This window comes from Salvelinus alpinus, chromosome 29 (assembly GCF_045679555.1).
Source record: "Salvelinus alpinus chromosome 29, SLU_Salpinus.1, whole genome shotgun sequence".
Classification (NCBI taxonomy): Eukaryota; Metazoa; Chordata; class Actinopteri; order Salmoniformes; family Salmonidae; genus Salvelinus; species Salvelinus alpinus.
In genome coordinates this window covers 43631787-43649105 of record NC_092114.1, presented here as the reverse complement: position 1 = coordinate 43649105, position 17319 = coordinate 43631787, and the positions used below count along the sequence as shown (strand labels likewise).

The following is a 17319-nucleotide window of genomic DNA, read 5'->3' as shown; positions in this document are numbered from 1 at the left end:
TGTGTGTGACAAACTGTCATAATTTCTTGGACAACAGATGCAGAGAGAAACAGGTGTTTGGGCAGACAAATCTCTTTATGAACCATATCTAGTCTAACAACCTATTTTAAACACATTTGTAAGTGTCAATATTTTCAATTTGATGGTGCACAATGTTGAATAAACCTCATCTAGGAAAGTGAACTTTTATGTTGATAAATGATTCATTATTCTAAATGACTAATGAAATTAAACGACCATCAATGGAAAGAGATGCACATCCAGGCAGCATATCAGATTACAGTCCAGTAAACTTCTCAGATTCGCTCATAAATTGACTCCGACAAAGGCCAGTGTGCTATAAGCATACCAAGTAAGGCATACAATAAATTGAAACTGTACAGAGAAAATAGGCCTATGAACACAAAGGTCATTCAGAATGCAACACTACACTCCCGATTCCACAGGTGCAGTATAGTGTCTACCTGGATACAGTCTTAAAGGGGATAGTTCACTCAAACTCTCACTTTATCTACTAAAATACATTGAGTGAACAATCCCTTTAAGACAAAATAATGTTGACAGACGGACGACCATTTTCGGGAAAAAAACAATACATTTATTGTAAATAATTTCCATATGAAAGTAACTTAAACTTTTGCATTTGGATAAACATTTCAAAGAGATGCACATTGTGAATAATCTATTTACAGCAAGTGTGTGTTTAAAAAGTGTATAAAGAGAGAGACTTGAGAGAATACAAGTCCCTTTGTCAGAACAGAATAGGATAGATTTGACAACTTCCCAGCATATCCTGTGTTAATGAGTAGGACTCGGTCTTAGCGCTTCTGATCCGATTGATAGTAATTAAAAAAGGTAGACTGAGCTAAATGACATTGCCACAAGCAGCACCACAGATATTGCGAGGAGTGAGATGCAAAACTTCACTCTCACACAGTATCTGTGCATGGGTTCGCAGCAGTATGGAGTTTAGCCTCGCTCTTCCAACGATCTTAGTTGCAGAAATTGACCCACCATGCGGTTTTACTTTGTGCATCTATGTCATATAGCTGAGTCTACCTTTAATGAAAGGGGCTAGGGTAACATGAGCTTTAAGCCAGCCTCTTCCTAAGGAACCTCATATACCCTTATTACACCAGTCTCTCCTCAAAGAGACTCTGGCACAGACAGACATGAATCAGATTCAAGAACTTCCCACTCCAGTACACAGATCTACAAATAATTAATACATGCCTGTGAAGCATACGGATATTGTACATGATCAGCTGATAATTAGTTGGAAAGGTACACTGGAATGAGCTGCAAAAGCACATTTGAAATATAAAATAATCAGTCTTGTTGGCGAAGCATTCATTCTGATAAGATAGTCAACTTTAAATCACAGTATTTGATGAGATATGTGATAGTCACTACATAGAGATAATAAGGGTTCATCAGTTAGAGCAGGAGATGGCAGTATTGAGATGTAGGTAGAGTGTACCACTTTAAAATTAAATAAATGTGCATCAAATCAGAAAGACACAGTAGTAGATTTGACTGAAGCATCTTAAACTTTAAAGTCACCCATTCGATTAAAAAAAACTGCTTAGAAAAGGCGACTTTCACAATACAAGTCACTAAAAGTAGCATTACATTCAATCTTAATTGATTCTTTATAATATAGCATAAAAATCTATAAATGTGGTCCATACACACTTCAAATGGCATCCATGCCTTGCCAATGCACTCTGTATTCTAAATATAAAATTAGCAAACAATTTAGTTTGATGAATACATAACCAGTGTGTTCATACAGTGTGGGTCGTAAAACCAGAGAATATGGCAGCAAAAATATTCCACATAAATTAAGCTGCTTCTCAAATGGCACTCTATTACCTACACAGTACACTACAGCACTATATAGTGCCCAAAAGTAGTGCACTATATAGGGAACAGAGTGCCATTTGGGACACAAGCCATAGTCGTTCTATTCATCACCAACAGCCCATATTCTTTCTACAGTAAGGCTCGTAATTGAAGTAAGTAAGGTAAGGTAGTAAAGTAAGGCACATAATTGATTGTGTTCTAATTTTCTCACAGACAAAAAGGCATTTTCACTGAAGTATCTGCTTTGAATGAGGCTCGATTGTTTGCAATCGATGCCTAACTGCCCCGAGGCAATCTACTTCGACTGCTATGTATCTAGGAGACCGGTCTGTGTCTAAATTTGAATTAGCTAGCATTGTACACAATGGAGACTTTAAAAAAAAAGTCTACTTCCAGGCAGTGTCTTTCAGGCTTCAATGCACATGTTCCACTGGCCTAAATTGCGTCACCAATGTTTGCTCCACAAAGCTTAGCTGTGCCAGATTCATAAACAGAATGTCAAGCCGATAACCAGTTTTTTTGACATGACATTTACAAATTCCATTAAGTGAACACAGGGAATTACACTTAGGTGCATGCTTCTGTTAAAAAAAGTTTAAAATAATATGTACATTTCATTGACCAGTTTTCTAGTTATTGGGTGACCAATTGAAAAATCTCAGAGGGCATCGTGATCATTTTTCTATAGAAACAGTTGTCACATACACCAACCAGTAAGACATCATGCCACACAGTGGAACAACAGAACCATCCACTGCCACCAGCCGGTTCCACAGTTGGACTTTCAAGCCATTGTTGTTCCCAACCTCATCTTCATCCTGTCATGAATTTTGGAGGGGACTCGTCCTGCACATAGACGTGACAGGAAGCAAATACCCTATTCAACTTAAACTTAAGGTTACAGAGTTACAAAAATCTCTTTACCCAATTGCAATTGTCTTATAAGGCAAAGAATCTGCAGCTTGCAGGAAAAGATTTGGCTGTTCTAAACCGCAAAGCCTTGTGGGCCGTTAGTACAGTGTGGCACTGGCACCAAAGCTATAGCTTACACCATTTAGGCTACATTACGGAAAGGCAGAGGTACTGCAACATTGGAAGACAAAATCTGCCTTTCGGAACTGATTGGCTTTTCAGCGGACAGAAAACAATATGAATTCAGCTCATGCGTTTGCTTTGTTTAGACCTAGTCCTTAAACAGGAAATGACCAAATACAGGAAATACTTTGGGTTTAAGAGCATTTCCATTTCCGTTTCTATCCCAAAGGCAAAGCCCAGATTTTTAGCCAGCTCAGCTACAGGCTCTGGCCAGGTTACATCAGTAAGTGCTTTCTTCAATGGTAAACGTGAGAAAAGCAGAGAGGCATTATACAGTTCATAGTTTTGTAGGGCTTGGCAGTGATTATAAACAGAAGGGAAAATAGATTATACTTAATACAGATATCCAAATCAGCACCAGGCAAAAAAAAAAAAAAGGGCAGGTATTCAAAACAAGCAGATAAAGATTTTTAAAGAAAAATGACCAAAAACAGAAAAGAAGAAAAAGAGTGTCAGAAGAGTTCATGCTCAGTGAAGTCAGGCGGAGGGAAGACTATCGCCCGTCCGCACCCTGAAAGACAAGCTGGTAGCACGGTTGCTGGAGCATGGCTTCCCGTCTCAGACAACGTACTGGTAATAGTCTGCCTTCCCGTGGTCAGGTGTTGCAAAGGGACTTAGCCAGGCTATAGAGAACGGATGGCCAAACACCACCCTCATGTTCATCCACTTTGTCCTTTTAGCCCATCTTCTCTCCTCCTTTTTCAACTGCTCTATGCCCTGTAGATAAGATCCAACAACATGCAAAACATCAGCAGGGGCAATAACGATGTCTCAACATAATCCTGGCTACTTACATCTTTGGGACAGTTCTATTAAGACCCTCAATAAAGCTACGAGCAATATGAATCTAAGCACTAAGCAGCAGGGTTGGGGTCAATTCCATCTAAATTCAGGAAGTAAACTGAAATTCTACTTCCAGTTTACTTCCTGAATTGAAATTGACCCCAACCCTGCTAAACAGCGACAGGTAAGAAGGTAGAGAGGAGCATTGAGTGAGGGACTGAATGGGAGCAAAGGAATGCTGGTGGTATGTTCAGTTCACGTACCGTCTCATCGGAACAGATGGAATGGACCTGGGTCCCAAACATCACCGAGGTAAAAATGAAAAAGAGGAGTCCCTCAAAGCAGAGGAGGATGAGGAGGATGACGGTCGCTGGAGGAGAGAATGTACTGCACTCTTGGGAGGGCCGAGGGAGGGAGGGAGGAGGAGAGAAGGGAGAGAAAGGTTTAAACTGGAGGGCACTGATGGTCTGGAAGCTGAGGACAGGTGGTCTGGATTCCCTCTCATCAGGTAAGTATTATCTTAGGACTCAGTGGGCAGGAAAGGTGAGCCAAAAGTTGAAATCTTGTATGTATCAGGTAAATTGACCAATTAAGTCATGCTCTAACAAAGTGAGCCAATCAAAGGATGTGAAAGGAGAACAATCTGGGTACTGGAGAGGAAGACAACATGACACTTGAAGAAATGGAAATAAATAGTTACAAAATGGAAACCACAACACCAAATCCATTAAACGTGTTTCTCTGTTGCAGACTTACCACGCAAAGTTAAAAACAGTATAGTGGATTTGGCTAATACATAGCGGAACAGCATGGTACTCACTTGTCCAGTCTGACTCAAAGCAGAAGATAAAATGAAAGGCAACCATGACCAGGGCATGGAGGGATATCAGTGCAATGTACATCTGAAGGGAGACAAAGAATATCGTAGTAACATTACATTACATTATTTAACCGTGCAGTACTCTTATTTTGAAAATGCAACTCTTATTTTGTCAAGATTTTAAATAATGTGATGCATTGGTGAATGTGAGGGAAAGCTTACAGGTTTGTAGGAGGAGATGGACAGTTGAATTAGTCAGCGTTAACTAAAAGGTGTGAATGCTTGGACACCAGCAACATCTCATGTGAGTGAATGACGGCGTGTAGTGAATGTGTGTTCGAGTAAATCGCAGCGTGTCGGGAGTCGCTCGAGGCTACACACTCACTGTGAAAAGCACAAAGAATTTCTGGTTCTTCTCTCCTACGCAGTTGTTTACCCATGGGCAATGGTGGTCCATCTTCTTGATACAGCGTTTACACACACTGCGAGGAGCACGCACACGAGGAGATGACATGAAAGCAGGGTATAGCCACATACAGAAGAGGCCTGGAAATATGGTCCAAACCGTGACCTACACACGCTGCTCCTTCTGGGTGTATGAAGACCAGCCAGAATGCATAGTTAATTATCCGTCAACTCAAAAACACACACCAACGCAGCAGAGGGAGAGAGAGGGGAGAGACACACCACTCCTAGTTGCACGGTACACACTGTCTCCATCCCAAATGGCACTCTATTCCCTATGTAGTGCTCTACTGTTGACCAGAGCCCTGGCCAAAAGAGGTGCACTATATAGGGAATAGGGTTCCATTTGGAACAAACGCCATGTTGACATTGATGGAGGCGAGAGATGGGAATAAGCTGCTGAGCTGGACTGTACTCTCCATCACACAGGGGAGTCAGAGGACGAATATTATCTGAGGGTAGCAGACTGACATCTCAACTAGGCCCCGAGACATCATCAATCAATCATCTGCCCTATGGAGCTGCAAAGGCTGCAATATGCTTAAATAGAGGTGCTCTGATACCATGGCATTCTCCGAAGGTGGAACAAGTGTATAGTATACATATCATGATTCCATCCTGTATGTCACATCAATTGACATTATTTTGATCAAATATAAATACCAAGTGTTGCTCCTTTTTCCTAATTCAACTTTGTTTTTAGCCATTTGTCGTCCCTTGAAACTAGGTTCAAAGCACTTCAAAGTCCGGGGAACTCCTTCTTAGCCATCTAGTAAGTACCAGTGGGTATAAGTAATGCAGCAGGGCTGAGGCTGAACAACATTGGCGGGAAAGAACATTTGAAGAAAACAAGTGGAATGGGACAGGGCTCTCTAGACTAGTCCTGTACAGAACCTGCAGTGGTGAGCTCTGTCGGGCTTGATACTGCAACACTTGGGACATTTGTAGACCACCTGACCAGGCTTGAGCTGCAGGCTCTCGATAAACTCCTTGGTCGCGTTCCCTTTAGGCACCGCACCCTGGGAGAGAGGCACGGGTTAGGACAGGGGCATTCAATCATATCTGAAACCAATACACAGTTTTTCTTGGGAAGACAACTTATTTCAAGATTGAAAGCTCTACATTTGACATTTTCGCCTGAGAGTCCACTCACTAGGTGAGTCTCAATAATATCTCCTTTCTCCTGAAGTGTGCACTCGTTCACTACTGCCCACAAATCTAAAAGCATTGGATTGGTGGAGGCATGGGCTAGTGGGAATGTCCACCATATGTTTTTAATTCCAGTAATTTCCTTTTAAATCAGTGAAGGGACGTGAACAAGTGCACACTTTGGGGGAAGGAGAGACAATTGGAACAAAGCTACAGAATCACTGGCAGACAGAGACAGCCAGACTAACCGGGTCTGTGCACATGGCCCGGGCGTGTGAGGCCAGGGCGAGGAAGGCGAGGGTACTGAACAGAGCCCCGTTGATTAGACTATAGAGCAGGTTCTTGGCGGGCAGCAGCACGACGAAGAGCACCACGAACTCGGCGTAGAACACCAGGCACCAGGTGATGACGCCGCATACGATGCCGCAGCAGTCGCGGATGAACCACATGGTGTCGGAGTGGGGGAGGGTTGGGGGAGGGGCGCAGTGCTCGGGCTGCAGGTAGCCGGCTTGCCTCTCGATGTCCCTGCAACGGTTTGCCGGGCTCTTCTTCATTCTAGAGCGGCCGCAGCTCTCGCCGCATGCTGCTGGGAGAGAAGGGTTTGGACGGTTAGGGGTAGGCTACAGATACAGGTGTGTCAATGAAGTGATGTCTGATGTGCCAATGTTGCATTGCATTTCCTGTGTTGTTGGTATGAGCTGTCGTTGTAGTGTAAATATATAGAGGGGGGACGTGAGAAACTACAGGTGTATACGGAAGAGAGAAGAAAGTGAGGCGTCAATGTTTCACTGTCTGTGCAGACAGTATTGTTGGAATGTGGTCTCTTTTCTGTTATTTGTTTGAACGTGGTGTTGTAGACTGTAAAAAAATGAAAAGGCTATAGACACCTAGATAATGTGTTGTCTTTTAATCTAAACTCATCTGAACTGTGGCGACGTATCAACTTTGACATGCAAATCAATCGTCTGTGCAAACAGACAATAACGAACAAAGGGAGTGAGAGAAGAGACGGCGGGGGAGAGTTTAGGAAGTTCCTGTTGGTCTGTTGAAGTATTCTAAAGTCTTTGAATTCAATTACCCTGGTCAAAATGTCCCTGCGGTCAGTTTTGGCCCACATTCACTAGAAACAGGAAGTCAGGGTAATAAAAATGGCCTATATCTCCAAAAATATTAAGAAACAGCATTACAAGTTAAAAACAGCTGACTATTCCAAAAATAAACACACTGCCTTTCAAATGTATTTATCAATCAAATGTGTTTTATAAAGCTCTTTTTTTTACATCAGCATTTGTCACAAAGTGCTCATACAGGTACCAGCATAAAACCCCAAAGTGCAAGCAATCCAGATGTAGAAGCACAGTGGCTAGGGAAAACTCCCCCCTCTGAAATCTGGCCAATAAGAGGTCAGAATTTCATCCATCCACGTGGCCAATTCACTGGTATTTTCTATGTAATCTCACTTTTATGATTAGCCATACTAGCTTAATTGAGTTTTAGCCAAATCGGCTTACGGGGAACCCTGATGCAACTGACATATTCCTGCCAAAACCGTTTTTATATCATGTTTGTAAAAGCACACTATTCGGGCATCCCTAACAGCAGCACTGATATAGGCCAGTGAGTGTGTAGCCCCAGTGACAATCGGCCTGTGCTAAACACATTACCACACACAAATGCACTAAGACTACACCATGCCCTCCCTCATGCCCTTGGCTGTCTCCCACATACACTACAGTATAGCACCCTGGTTAGTGCCTAGCCCCAGACTCTGGACAGTCTGCCTACACACACAAAAGGCTTTAGTGCTCTCCTGATGGTTAGTGGGTGGGAAGTCTGACCATGGACGTCACTTTCCTCACTCAGCACCAGGCATTACGATCTGCTGCTGTTAGCCTGGATGTGTTAGCATATCACTAACGGCATCTAGCTAATTCACCAGGTCAGTGTGTCACTCTCTCCCTCTCACACACCACTACAACACTCCCATCACGCAAGTCGTGCGTAACTAATAGCCAGAATGCAAGGATCCCTCTATGGATTTGATAAGCACAGCTGTGGAATGTTCCGTGTTAGCCTAGTTCATCATGAAAGCATATAATTTGTTTTGTCAAACTGCCAACAATTGAAAGGCCTTTGTTGAAATATAATTTGATCTCTGAGAATTTAAGATAATTGATTGTGCCCAAATTGGCCATTTAAATGTATAGGATTCATATAATATTCAATACATATAATACCCATCATCAATTTGGACCAAATGTTTTTCGAACAATGAGTAAAACATGAGGAATCCCAAGAATTTGTCAAAAACCACCCACCAGCCCTGAATGCTGATTGGCTGACAGCCGTGGTATATCAGACCGTATACCATGTGTATGACAAAACATTTATTTTTACTGCTCTAATTACTTTGGTAAGCAGTTTATATTAGCAATGAGGCACCTCAGGGTTTGTGGTATATACTGTGTTGTGTCGTGCCTAAGAACAGCCCTTAGCCGTGGTATAGTGGCCATACACCACACCTCCTCGGGAATATTGTATCAGAACAACCCGTAGGTGAATCAATGTTGAGAGATGACTGAGCGTGTCGCTCCCATAGAGTGAACAAAACTAACAGTATCTATTGTACTACATCATAACTACTGTTCCATTGAAACCCAATAAGTCAGGAACCTCACAGAAACGTGGTACTATAAACATCTCTTGCTGCTGCATAAATCCAGTGACAATCTGTTACCAAGGACGTTGCTACATAATGAATTCACAATAGCTGCTTCGGGATTTGTACTTTCAAGAAAAACACTGAGGCAAGCATCGATTAGCTATTATCTGCTAAATCAATGCTCTTTTGTGGTTGACTAGAAGTGGGAGTGTATAAACGCCACCACCGAACGACACGAGGCTGTTATCCTGAATGAACTGATTGACTACAGTATCGTCTTTGTCTTACAGCAGGAACTCCGTTCACAAAACTGCCATTCTATTTTGCCGTTCAAGACAGCAATAGTTGACAACAGTCACACATTTAGCCTAAGTCTCAGAATTCAACTGAGACTCCAGTATTAATAAACGTAATGTCTAATAGATATGACACTAACAACTTCAATGGACCAATGAACCATTATGGAAGATTGGATTGTGAGCACTATACTGTATGAGCGCTATACAGCTGAATGAGGCATCAGTTTAATAAATGATTTGTGGGAATGCAGGACGCTCTGCTGCTTGGATGCCTACAACAGTAATTAATAAAACCAAGGAATGATGGCAGACACAGAGGAAGAGAGCACAGGAGAACGGGAGTGAAAGATGGGAGTGGAGGAGGGATGTGGCTCAGTAGGATGAAATAGAAGTTAATTAACAGGCTGATGTGATTTACATTTATAACCTCTGCTGGCAGCCCCTGGCTTACATAAGCATGTCTAGGGTCTTATCTAATAGTCTAGATTTAATGTAGTAAGCCTTTGCTGTGTTGATCACAATGGTCAGTCTTGTCCTTAGTTTAATTGTTAAAATGTTGTATTTCGATTAACAATAAACAGAAAATGGTTGTATCAAGAACCTTGTATAAAGTTTTCAGTATGGAATTCCCATAGCAGATAAGTACTCTGGCGCACTAGAAATCCTAAAGATTTCCTGCAGTTGTAGATGCAATCCTAGGCAAAAGGCCGGCAGATGGCGACATTGATCTGGTTTTGACGGTATTGCAACCATATCTATTCATTTGGAGATTGTCCTAACAAAAAATTCCACTGGCAGTAATAGTAAAATGACCAAAATGGAATAAAAATTGTAAATTGACCTGTCAAGTCACAATCACCGTTATTGAGCTAGAATTGCAAAGTAACATGGTTCATTAGCTGGCTATACTAATGAAAATCATATCGATTCGGTCAGATTCAGAATCTAATGCTAGCTAGCTAGGTAGTAGGCAGACACTAGGTTACTATTCTGTAGTGTATGTGGGAGACAGCCGGGGGGGGGGGCAACTGTGTAGTCTAGTGCATTTGTGTCTAGGTAGGTCCAAGGATTAGCGTTGTTTCACAGATTTGGTGGCTTGATTTAGCTAGTAATAAGCTTGCTAATTTAGTTAGCTAGCTAGGTAACGTTAGAAACAACCATGATGATTTCAACTCACCCCTTTCGTGGTCGAGGAAAGAATTTTCAGAGAATAATGCTCTTTTTGATTGTATGGCACGCTAACGTTAGCTAGGGTACACCATTCACAACAGCAAGTCGTAGTTGATTGTAGATAGTTAGCTAACTAGTTATCCTTGCTAGCGTGGGGTTAGTTAGCAGTACACCCCCTCTATGTGTCTCACGAATCACGATTCACACTTAACGTGTCGAGTCCATCGTTAAACTACAAAACCACTTGGTTTCGATGTTCCGGTTATTCATATGGAAATTCCCATACGTGCAGACCTCCTGGTTGGGTGGGTGCCCGTTTCCCTCATTACTTAATCTAGAAAGCTCTTTGGCAAGCAAGGAAACAACAGGAAGTGCCCTGCCTGCCTTCCATGCACAAGATTTATGTGAGCTCCAAGGTTCTCTGGCGTTCCAAACACCTGAGGTTGCCCCTTAGTTAACAGTATCTTTGTTGCCTCTGCAAGCAGATCTAGGAACATATTTCCCTACCAATCTACTAAAAACTGACCTAGGATATCAGCGTAACTAATAGTTTAAAGACCGACAGATGGCGATATGAGTCGTTTCATCTTACCGTCCAAAGCAAAGGCATGCAGCTGTCTATATAGTACATACATATGGACCAGTTCGTACATCAAACATTCTCCAATCCGGCTGCAAATGCATTGATTTCCTCCTTAACTCGATTTAATTGCGAGAAGGAATGTAAAAAACGTGGAAAATATACATACTTTCTTTATGAAATACTTTTTTCACCACCATGCTAGTGGCTAATGCTACTTCCTGATTATCTGCCCTGTATTCAGCCAGGGGTAAACAACAGACTACTGCAACCTGATTGGCTGAATGCAATACACAACATCTAGGGGTGTATTCATTAACGTTTACTGTTTAAGAACCAAACGGAAGCAGATGAAACGTGGAGGGACCTACCTGAATTTGTCCAATAGAAACTCTCATTTGCATTTTCTATTTGGAGTAAACCAGAATCAGCTTAATGATTAGACACCAGGGGCCTGTTGCACAAAAGTAGAATTAAGACATCCGGGATAAATGACTCAGCTGAGCTCAATGAAGCCAAAACATGTGCGTCCAGGCTTAATTGGTTGCACAAAGACCAAGCCAGGATGAGCAGACACGGATTCATTAAGCCAGGTGAAACCAATCCTGGATAGGTGCGCGCTCACGGCTCACTCAAATAGACCCCGCCACAGATCACAGATTAACTGATTTACCATGGCAACTAGAGCCGCGTACTTTTCCCCGTCGGAAGCACAAATCCTCATGGAGGCATACGAGGAGGTAAAATATATAATTAAGAAGAAAGGCAACACCGCCACAGTGATAAAGCAAAGAGAAAAAGCGTGGCAAAGTATTGCAGACCGCCTGAATGCGTAAGTAGTGCACAATTACACACTCACCGCTCCGCTGAAACATCACAATTACAATTCAAATATTTAATTCACATCTCGAAAAATGCAGTTGTACTGTAATTATGAAACGGTTAAATTTTTAATTGAAATGCACTGCAGATATGAGTGAAATTGTGTAAAGTAACTCCATCACACTGTATAAAGCTATGATACATTTTTTGATATTTTTACTGAAAACAAGACAAAAATACCAAGTAATTTTTTGCAGTGTGACTCCATTAAATGTGTGTGTGTGTGTGTGTGTGTGTGTGTGTGTGTGTGTGTGTGTGTGTGTGTGTGTGTGTGTGTGTGTGTGTGTGTGTAGATTAAACATGAACGGGCCAAAACGGACATGGCAGCAGGTCAAAATCAAATACAAGAACATTCTGCAGAATGGTATGGTCCCTGACTAATATTTAACAAAGCACAAGCATATATTGTACCCAGAAGGTGCCTGCTCACGCATTGTCTGTACTGTTTTAGCAGTGAAAAAGAATACCCACAGACAAGGCACGGGTGGTGGGTCACCAAAGGCTGACCTTACCCCAGCAGAGGACATGGCCTTGGAGCTAAATAAAGGCAGGCCCGTCTTAGAGGGGATCCCTGGGGGGAAAGAGACGAGCATAGGTTCCTCCCAAGATGCCACCCGCTTCATTCAAGGTATGTCCTTCCATCTCTACATGGGATACAACCACATTCATATTGAATCAATTTGGACTGTCTGACTTTGGTTTACCTATTGCCTTGCAGTGTCTGGCAGCACTGTGTTCCTGTTAGAGCCACCAGCACAAGCACCAGACGATGCTGATCCAGTGAGTACTCCATCAAAGGCATACTGTAGGCCTGGCATGTCTTGTCTACTAGCTTCAATATGAATCCGATTAAATGTGATAGGGTGAAGGCCCCAGTGCAGCAGCAACAGCACATGATGGAGACGATGATGAGGAGGAGACCATCTCTCTGGATTCCAGAAGGCATGAGGTATCATGTTAAGACTGTGAAAGTACTATTTACTCTACAATGGTGAGGAGTCCTCATCAAAATCAAAAAATCTAATTTATTTTACAGGACCCAGATGCTATACAGTGGGAAAACCAGCCTGGCAACATAGTGCGTATTAATAAAAGGACACCACATCCTGCCAAATTCCAGCTGCGCTAATTGTATTGTGTTCACAGAGCTCACAAGCTATCAGAAAGTTGTATGGCAACCACCTCCGGCGCCAAATAGAACTGGCAGACATAGACATTCAGTACAAGAAGAAAAAGATGGAAAATCTTGCACTGGAGTCCGAAATAAAAAAGAGGACAATTAGGAAACTGGACCTTGAAATAAAAAAACTTGAGAGGGAGGTGAGATATGCCTTCAATGTACACTGTATGCTAACTGTAACACAAATGTATTAATCATTATTTTTCTTTCCTCCCCCAGCTCCAAGAAGATGACACAGCTCAAAATAAAAATTAGGTATATTCTCGTAAAGTCAAGTGAGCCATGACATATGAGCTCTTATTGTGAGCACACAGGACGGTGGCATCTTTCTAAGGTTTTTTTTATTTTCCCAGCAATCAGTACAACCAAGTCATCGTTATAAGGCATCGCCCTCTTTTGCCCACCCCCCCAGCACCAGGTGTGGCCACTAGCCTATATGAAGGCCCAAAATTGTGTGTTCCTTTCTGCTCTGACAATGGCATGCCCATTCGTGCGAGATGTGGTGGATGAAGAAGCACTTGTGCTGAGGAGAGCCTTCAGGCGAGAAAGGGTCTTCAGGGACCGGTTGGACCCACTGGCCTTCCCTGATGACCATCTATATGAAAGATACAGGTTTTCTGCAGATGGCATCAGGTATCTATGCAGACTACTGGGTCCCAGGATTAAGCACCGCACTGCACGGAGCCATGCACTGAGTGTGGAGCAAATGGTTTGTGTGGCCTTGCGCTTTTTTGCTAGTGGAGCCTTCCTGTACTCAGTGGGGGATGCAGAACAGCTGAACAAGGCCACAATTTGCCGCACAATAAGGAGTGTGTGTCTGGCTATCAAAGCATTAGCAGATGTCTTCATCTCCTTCCCTGGCCACAGAAGACTCTGTGACATCAAAGAGGAGTTCCATAGGATTGCAGGTAAGAGGATCTACAAATTACAGGACAACTGTTAACACATAGTAGGATACTCATTACTTTGTGTGACAGGTTTCCCCAATGTCATTGGTGCAGTGGACTGCACACACATAAGGATAAAAGCCCCCTCAGGTGCCCATGAGGCCGATTTTGTGAATAGGAAATCCTTTCACAGCATTAATGTTCAGGTGAACATAACTTTTTGATATTGTCCATTGACGAACACTCTGCATTGCCAGTGATGTGCATTGATTGGTGTAATATTCCTCATCTTATGATTTCAGATGGTCTGCAATGCTGACTGTGTGATCAGCAATGTTGTGGCAAAATGGCCTGGCTCAGTCCATGACTCCAGAATCTTTCGGGCCTCTGAAATCTATCAGTGCCTATCACAAGGTAAGCCACACAACCCCTATTTATAACCATCATGGCTGTGTCAAGAATATCACTGTGTTTATGAGGTAGTAATGATGAGATTTTGTGTTGACAGGTGAATTCTCTGGTGTGTTGCTGGGAGACAGGGGGTATGGCTGCCAGCCTTTTCTCCTGACACCTTTCACAGACCCCCAGGAAGCACAGCAGGCCTACAACCATGCCCATGCCAGGACCAGGGCCAGAGTTGAAATGACCTTTGGCCTCCTGAAGGCACGCTTTCACTGCCTTCACAAATTAAGGGTCAGCCCTGTTAGGGCATGTGATATTACTGTGGCTTGTGCTGTCCTCCACAATGTGGCCTGCCTGAGGAAGGAGAGGGCCCCCAGAGTGCCACCAGCCATGGACTGGGACAATCCGGCAATCTTCCCTGATGACGACAGTGGTCGGCTGCTGAGGGACCAATATGTGTTGAATTATTTTAGTTAGTATGTGTGCTTTCAATTTTGGTTAAATATGTCCTGCGGTGGCAGAGGAATTTGGTTTTTTTTGGGTTCGTTTTTTGACGAATTTGGCCTCTTATGATGTTTGTGCGGTATACTGTGTGTAATACAAGGCTGCAGGGAGGCTACTGCATCCATTCATTTGTCTGTTCAGTTGATGTGTATGGATTTGTCCTGCATTTATTTTAGTGTGCAGACATGCAGGGTGTGTTATATACAGACCTTTGAATGTGTATGTATCATTTTGTATAATATGCTTGGATTCTGTGCTTTCCATCTTGTAGAGTCACTGTGACTTCAGTTTCGAAAGGAGCTGATGGTTTACCTGCTTTGTTTTGTCCTTATTCAATAAAGGAACATAATGTTACACATTGTGTTTTTATATTCATATGGAATGTGTATTTGTTTATATGACAGAGTACTAGGGCCACACTGAAGAAAAAGGATAAAGTCATAAATTTATGAGGCTGGTTCTTTCTGCAGAAAAGCTACATATTGTTTTTACAGTTTTGATACTTATGACAATGTGATACTTAATATTCTGGCACATCAGCATGTCTTTGTTTATGAAACCATACTGAAGTACAATTTCACGAAATGCCCCACATCTGTCATTTTAACAACTGTCCTCCTTTAAAACAACTGGTTACAATATTATGACTTGTGTTTTTTTCCCCTCTGTGGCCCTAATATTCTATCATTTTATATATAGCCTTATAGTCTATGGGAAACTGTAAATTATCTAATGATAGCAACATCATCTAAAAATCATTTTTTATCCAAAATCATTGAAATTAATGATCACAAATGTTTAAATAATAACAGTGGGTCTAGTTATATGTGATAACAATGTATAGTGAGCAGTGAAATAACTATTGGTTTCCATTTGTGGTGACTGCTGACTGACATTAGGGATGAGATTAAATAGATCCTGGAATTTAGCCTGGTCTGGAGCAGGCTAGCTCCACAGAATAAATCTCCATGGTAATTTATACCATAACATATCCTCCTGCCCCCTATCCATCTTTAGTGCAACCGGATTACGGATCAATTGAGCCAGGATCACCAAGATATCCTGGCTTAATCCCTTATCCTAGTTTTGTGCAACAGGCCCCTGGACTAGCATTCCTAGGCATTAGGCGCTCTAGCATGGTTGTGGAAAGGGATGTTTCATAAAGAAAGTACACATATTATCCCCGCCTTCTCGCCATTAAATCGAGTTGAGGAAGAAATGTTTTACGTATGAACCAGTCCATGGGGGATAGGAGTGTATAGCTGGCTGCGTGTATTCCATTTGGACGGTAAGATGAAACTACTCAATATCGCCATCTGCCGGTCTTTGGGCTATGTAGCTAAATCAATTTAAACTCCCACTGCACGATAAAGTAGTCCTAGTAGATCTATTTTCCTCACCTTTGAGAAATAGCTATTGCTATTTTGTTCATAAAAATATGTCCAAATTAAACATAGCAGTAGTCGAAGAAAAATCTACCAAAAAAAATGTCTGAGTTTGAATGCGTAAGAAGCTCATTTACATGTTATCTGAAAGGCTATAAAGTACCAATTCAAACGGTCCAAAAATACATACAAAAATGTGTGCAGTAGAATCGAATGGTAGAACTGTGTTGATTTCTACACTGATCCAGGAACGATCTAAATAGGTTCAGGCACTGAGGTATAATAAGAAGCAGATAAATGTATATATATTATCTATGCCTTTTTGCCGCTCTTTGATGACGTGAGACAGCTGAAAAACACGAGTGTTGATGCATCAAGGAAACTGTACAAGTCAGTGAGGCCGAAAAGGTGTGTATTATGCATGGTTTATCGGTAGGTTTCATTCTGAAAGATATTGCTACATGCTCATGTTTAGTTTATTTTTTTGCGGGAAATAATTGTCCCAGATGAGGTCTACCTGGAGTTTTTGTTGATTGGTGAGTGCATTGTTGCTTCTGGTCGAGTACAGTATAATTCTAATATGAGGGACTCTGGACGTAGTGTTGTAACGAGTCATCTATGATGAGTCGCCCTCTTGCTGTCCCTAACCTAGCTCTGCCAATGCCACAACAGAGTTTTGGGGTGGTGATGAACTGGGCATGGAGTTGAGCAACACCCTGTCCAAATTGTTCAACAACAGATGCAGTGTGGACCTGAAATGCCTTTGCATCTTCCCTGGGGAACACTGCTGAGCGCTCTATGTGGTCGTGCTGGTGAGTGACTGACACCGAAACGGGGCCTCAAAGTAGAGGTCTTCACAGGTCCAAAAAGTTGGACCAATTCAGAAATGGAACCGTGGCTTTTCCACCTGACCGATATATATATATTATTATTTTTTGTGGTAAAGTTCCAAATGGACCCGAGAACAGTAAGACCCGTGGGAAAATAGACCCAAACATACCCTTGTCAGTTCAGATCCGAGAGACCCGTTCAGATCTGAGAGAGAAAGAAATCTCAGACGGGTTGCTGCCAGCGCCATTAATAAACGAGCGATATTGGCAAAATGATCCACAGTTACATGACCTTTAAACTGCCTAGAACAAATTACAAAAAAACGTTGTGTTTCGATGTGTAGCATATTAAAAACTTTA

At 42.2% G+C, this 17319-nt stretch overlaps 2 protein-coding genes across 5 annotated transcripts; one reads left to right on the top strand and one right to left on the bottom strand.

Annotated features, from left to right (window-relative positions):
- Positions 1–575: 575 nt before the first annotated feature.
- On the bottom strand, positions 576–10863 carry LOC139558798 (palmitoyltransferase ZDHHC3-like). 2 transcript variants are annotated; one of them, XM_071374232.1, is made up of 7 exons: positions 10317–10863; positions 6427–6761; positions 5924–6048; positions 4950–5046; positions 4565–4646; positions 4008–4138; positions 576–3678 (listed from the first exon to the last, which is right to left on the bottom strand). In XM_071374232.1, exons 2-7 carry the CDS (start codon positions 6730–6732, stop codon positions 3520–3522), a joined length of 900 nt encoding a protein of 299 aa, XP_071230333.1. In that variant the 5' UTR covers positions 6733–6761; positions 10317–10863; the 3' UTR covers positions 576–3519. The 2 variants fall into 2 exon arrangements, with proteins under 2 accessions (XP_071230333.1, XP_071230334.1); XM_071374233.1 differs by having other exon boundaries at positions 6427–6764; positions 10317–10660.
- Positions 10864–11844: 981 nt separating this feature from the next.
- LOC139558791 (putative nuclease HARBI1) lies at positions 11845–15119 on the top strand. 3 transcript variants are annotated; one of them, XM_071374224.1, is made up of 7 exons: positions 11845–12135; positions 12223–12399; positions 12490–12720; positions 12808–13859; positions 13929–14044; positions 14141–14252; positions 14347–15119. In XM_071374224.1, exons 4-7 carry the CDS (start codon positions 13388–13390, stop codon positions 14715–14717), a joined length of 1071 nt encoding a protein of 356 aa, XP_071230325.1. In that variant the 5' UTR covers positions 11845–12135; positions 12223–12399; positions 12490–12720; positions 12808–13387; the 3' UTR covers positions 14718–15119. The 3 variants fall into 3 exon arrangements, with proteins under 3 accessions (XP_071230325.1, XP_071230323.1, XP_071230324.1); XM_071374222.1 differs by having other exon boundaries at positions 12490–13859; XM_071374223.1 differs by lacking the exons at positions 11845–12135; positions 12223–12399 and having other exon boundaries at positions 12490–12551; positions 12634–13859.
- Positions 15120–17319: the final 2200 nt, after the last annotated feature.

Coding starts and splice junctions, on each gene's coding strand:
- LOC139558798 (XM_071374232.1), bottom strand. CDS start 6,732: ATGAAGAAGAGCCCGGCAAACCGTTGCAGGGACATCGAGAGGCAAGCC. Junction 5,047..5,923: donor GACAGAGCTCACCACTGCAG/GTTCTGTACAGG, acceptor TGCTCCTCGCAG/TGTGTGTAAACGCTGTATCA. Junction 3,679..4,007: donor CCATCTGTTCCGATGAGACG/GTACGTGAACTG, acceptor TCTTATCTACAG/GGCATAGAGCAGTTGAAAAA.
- LOC139558791 (XM_071374224.1), top strand. CDS start 13,388: ATGAAGGCCCAAAATTGTGTGTTCCTTTCTGCTCTGACAATGGCATGC. Junction 13,860..13,928: donor GGAGTTCCATAGGATTGCAG/GTAAGAGGATCT, acceptor TTTGTGTGACAG/GTTTCCCCAATGTCATTGGT. Junction 14,045..14,140: donor TTCACAGCATTAATGTTCAG/GTGAACATAACT, acceptor TTATGATTTCAG/ATGGTCTGCAATGCTGACTG.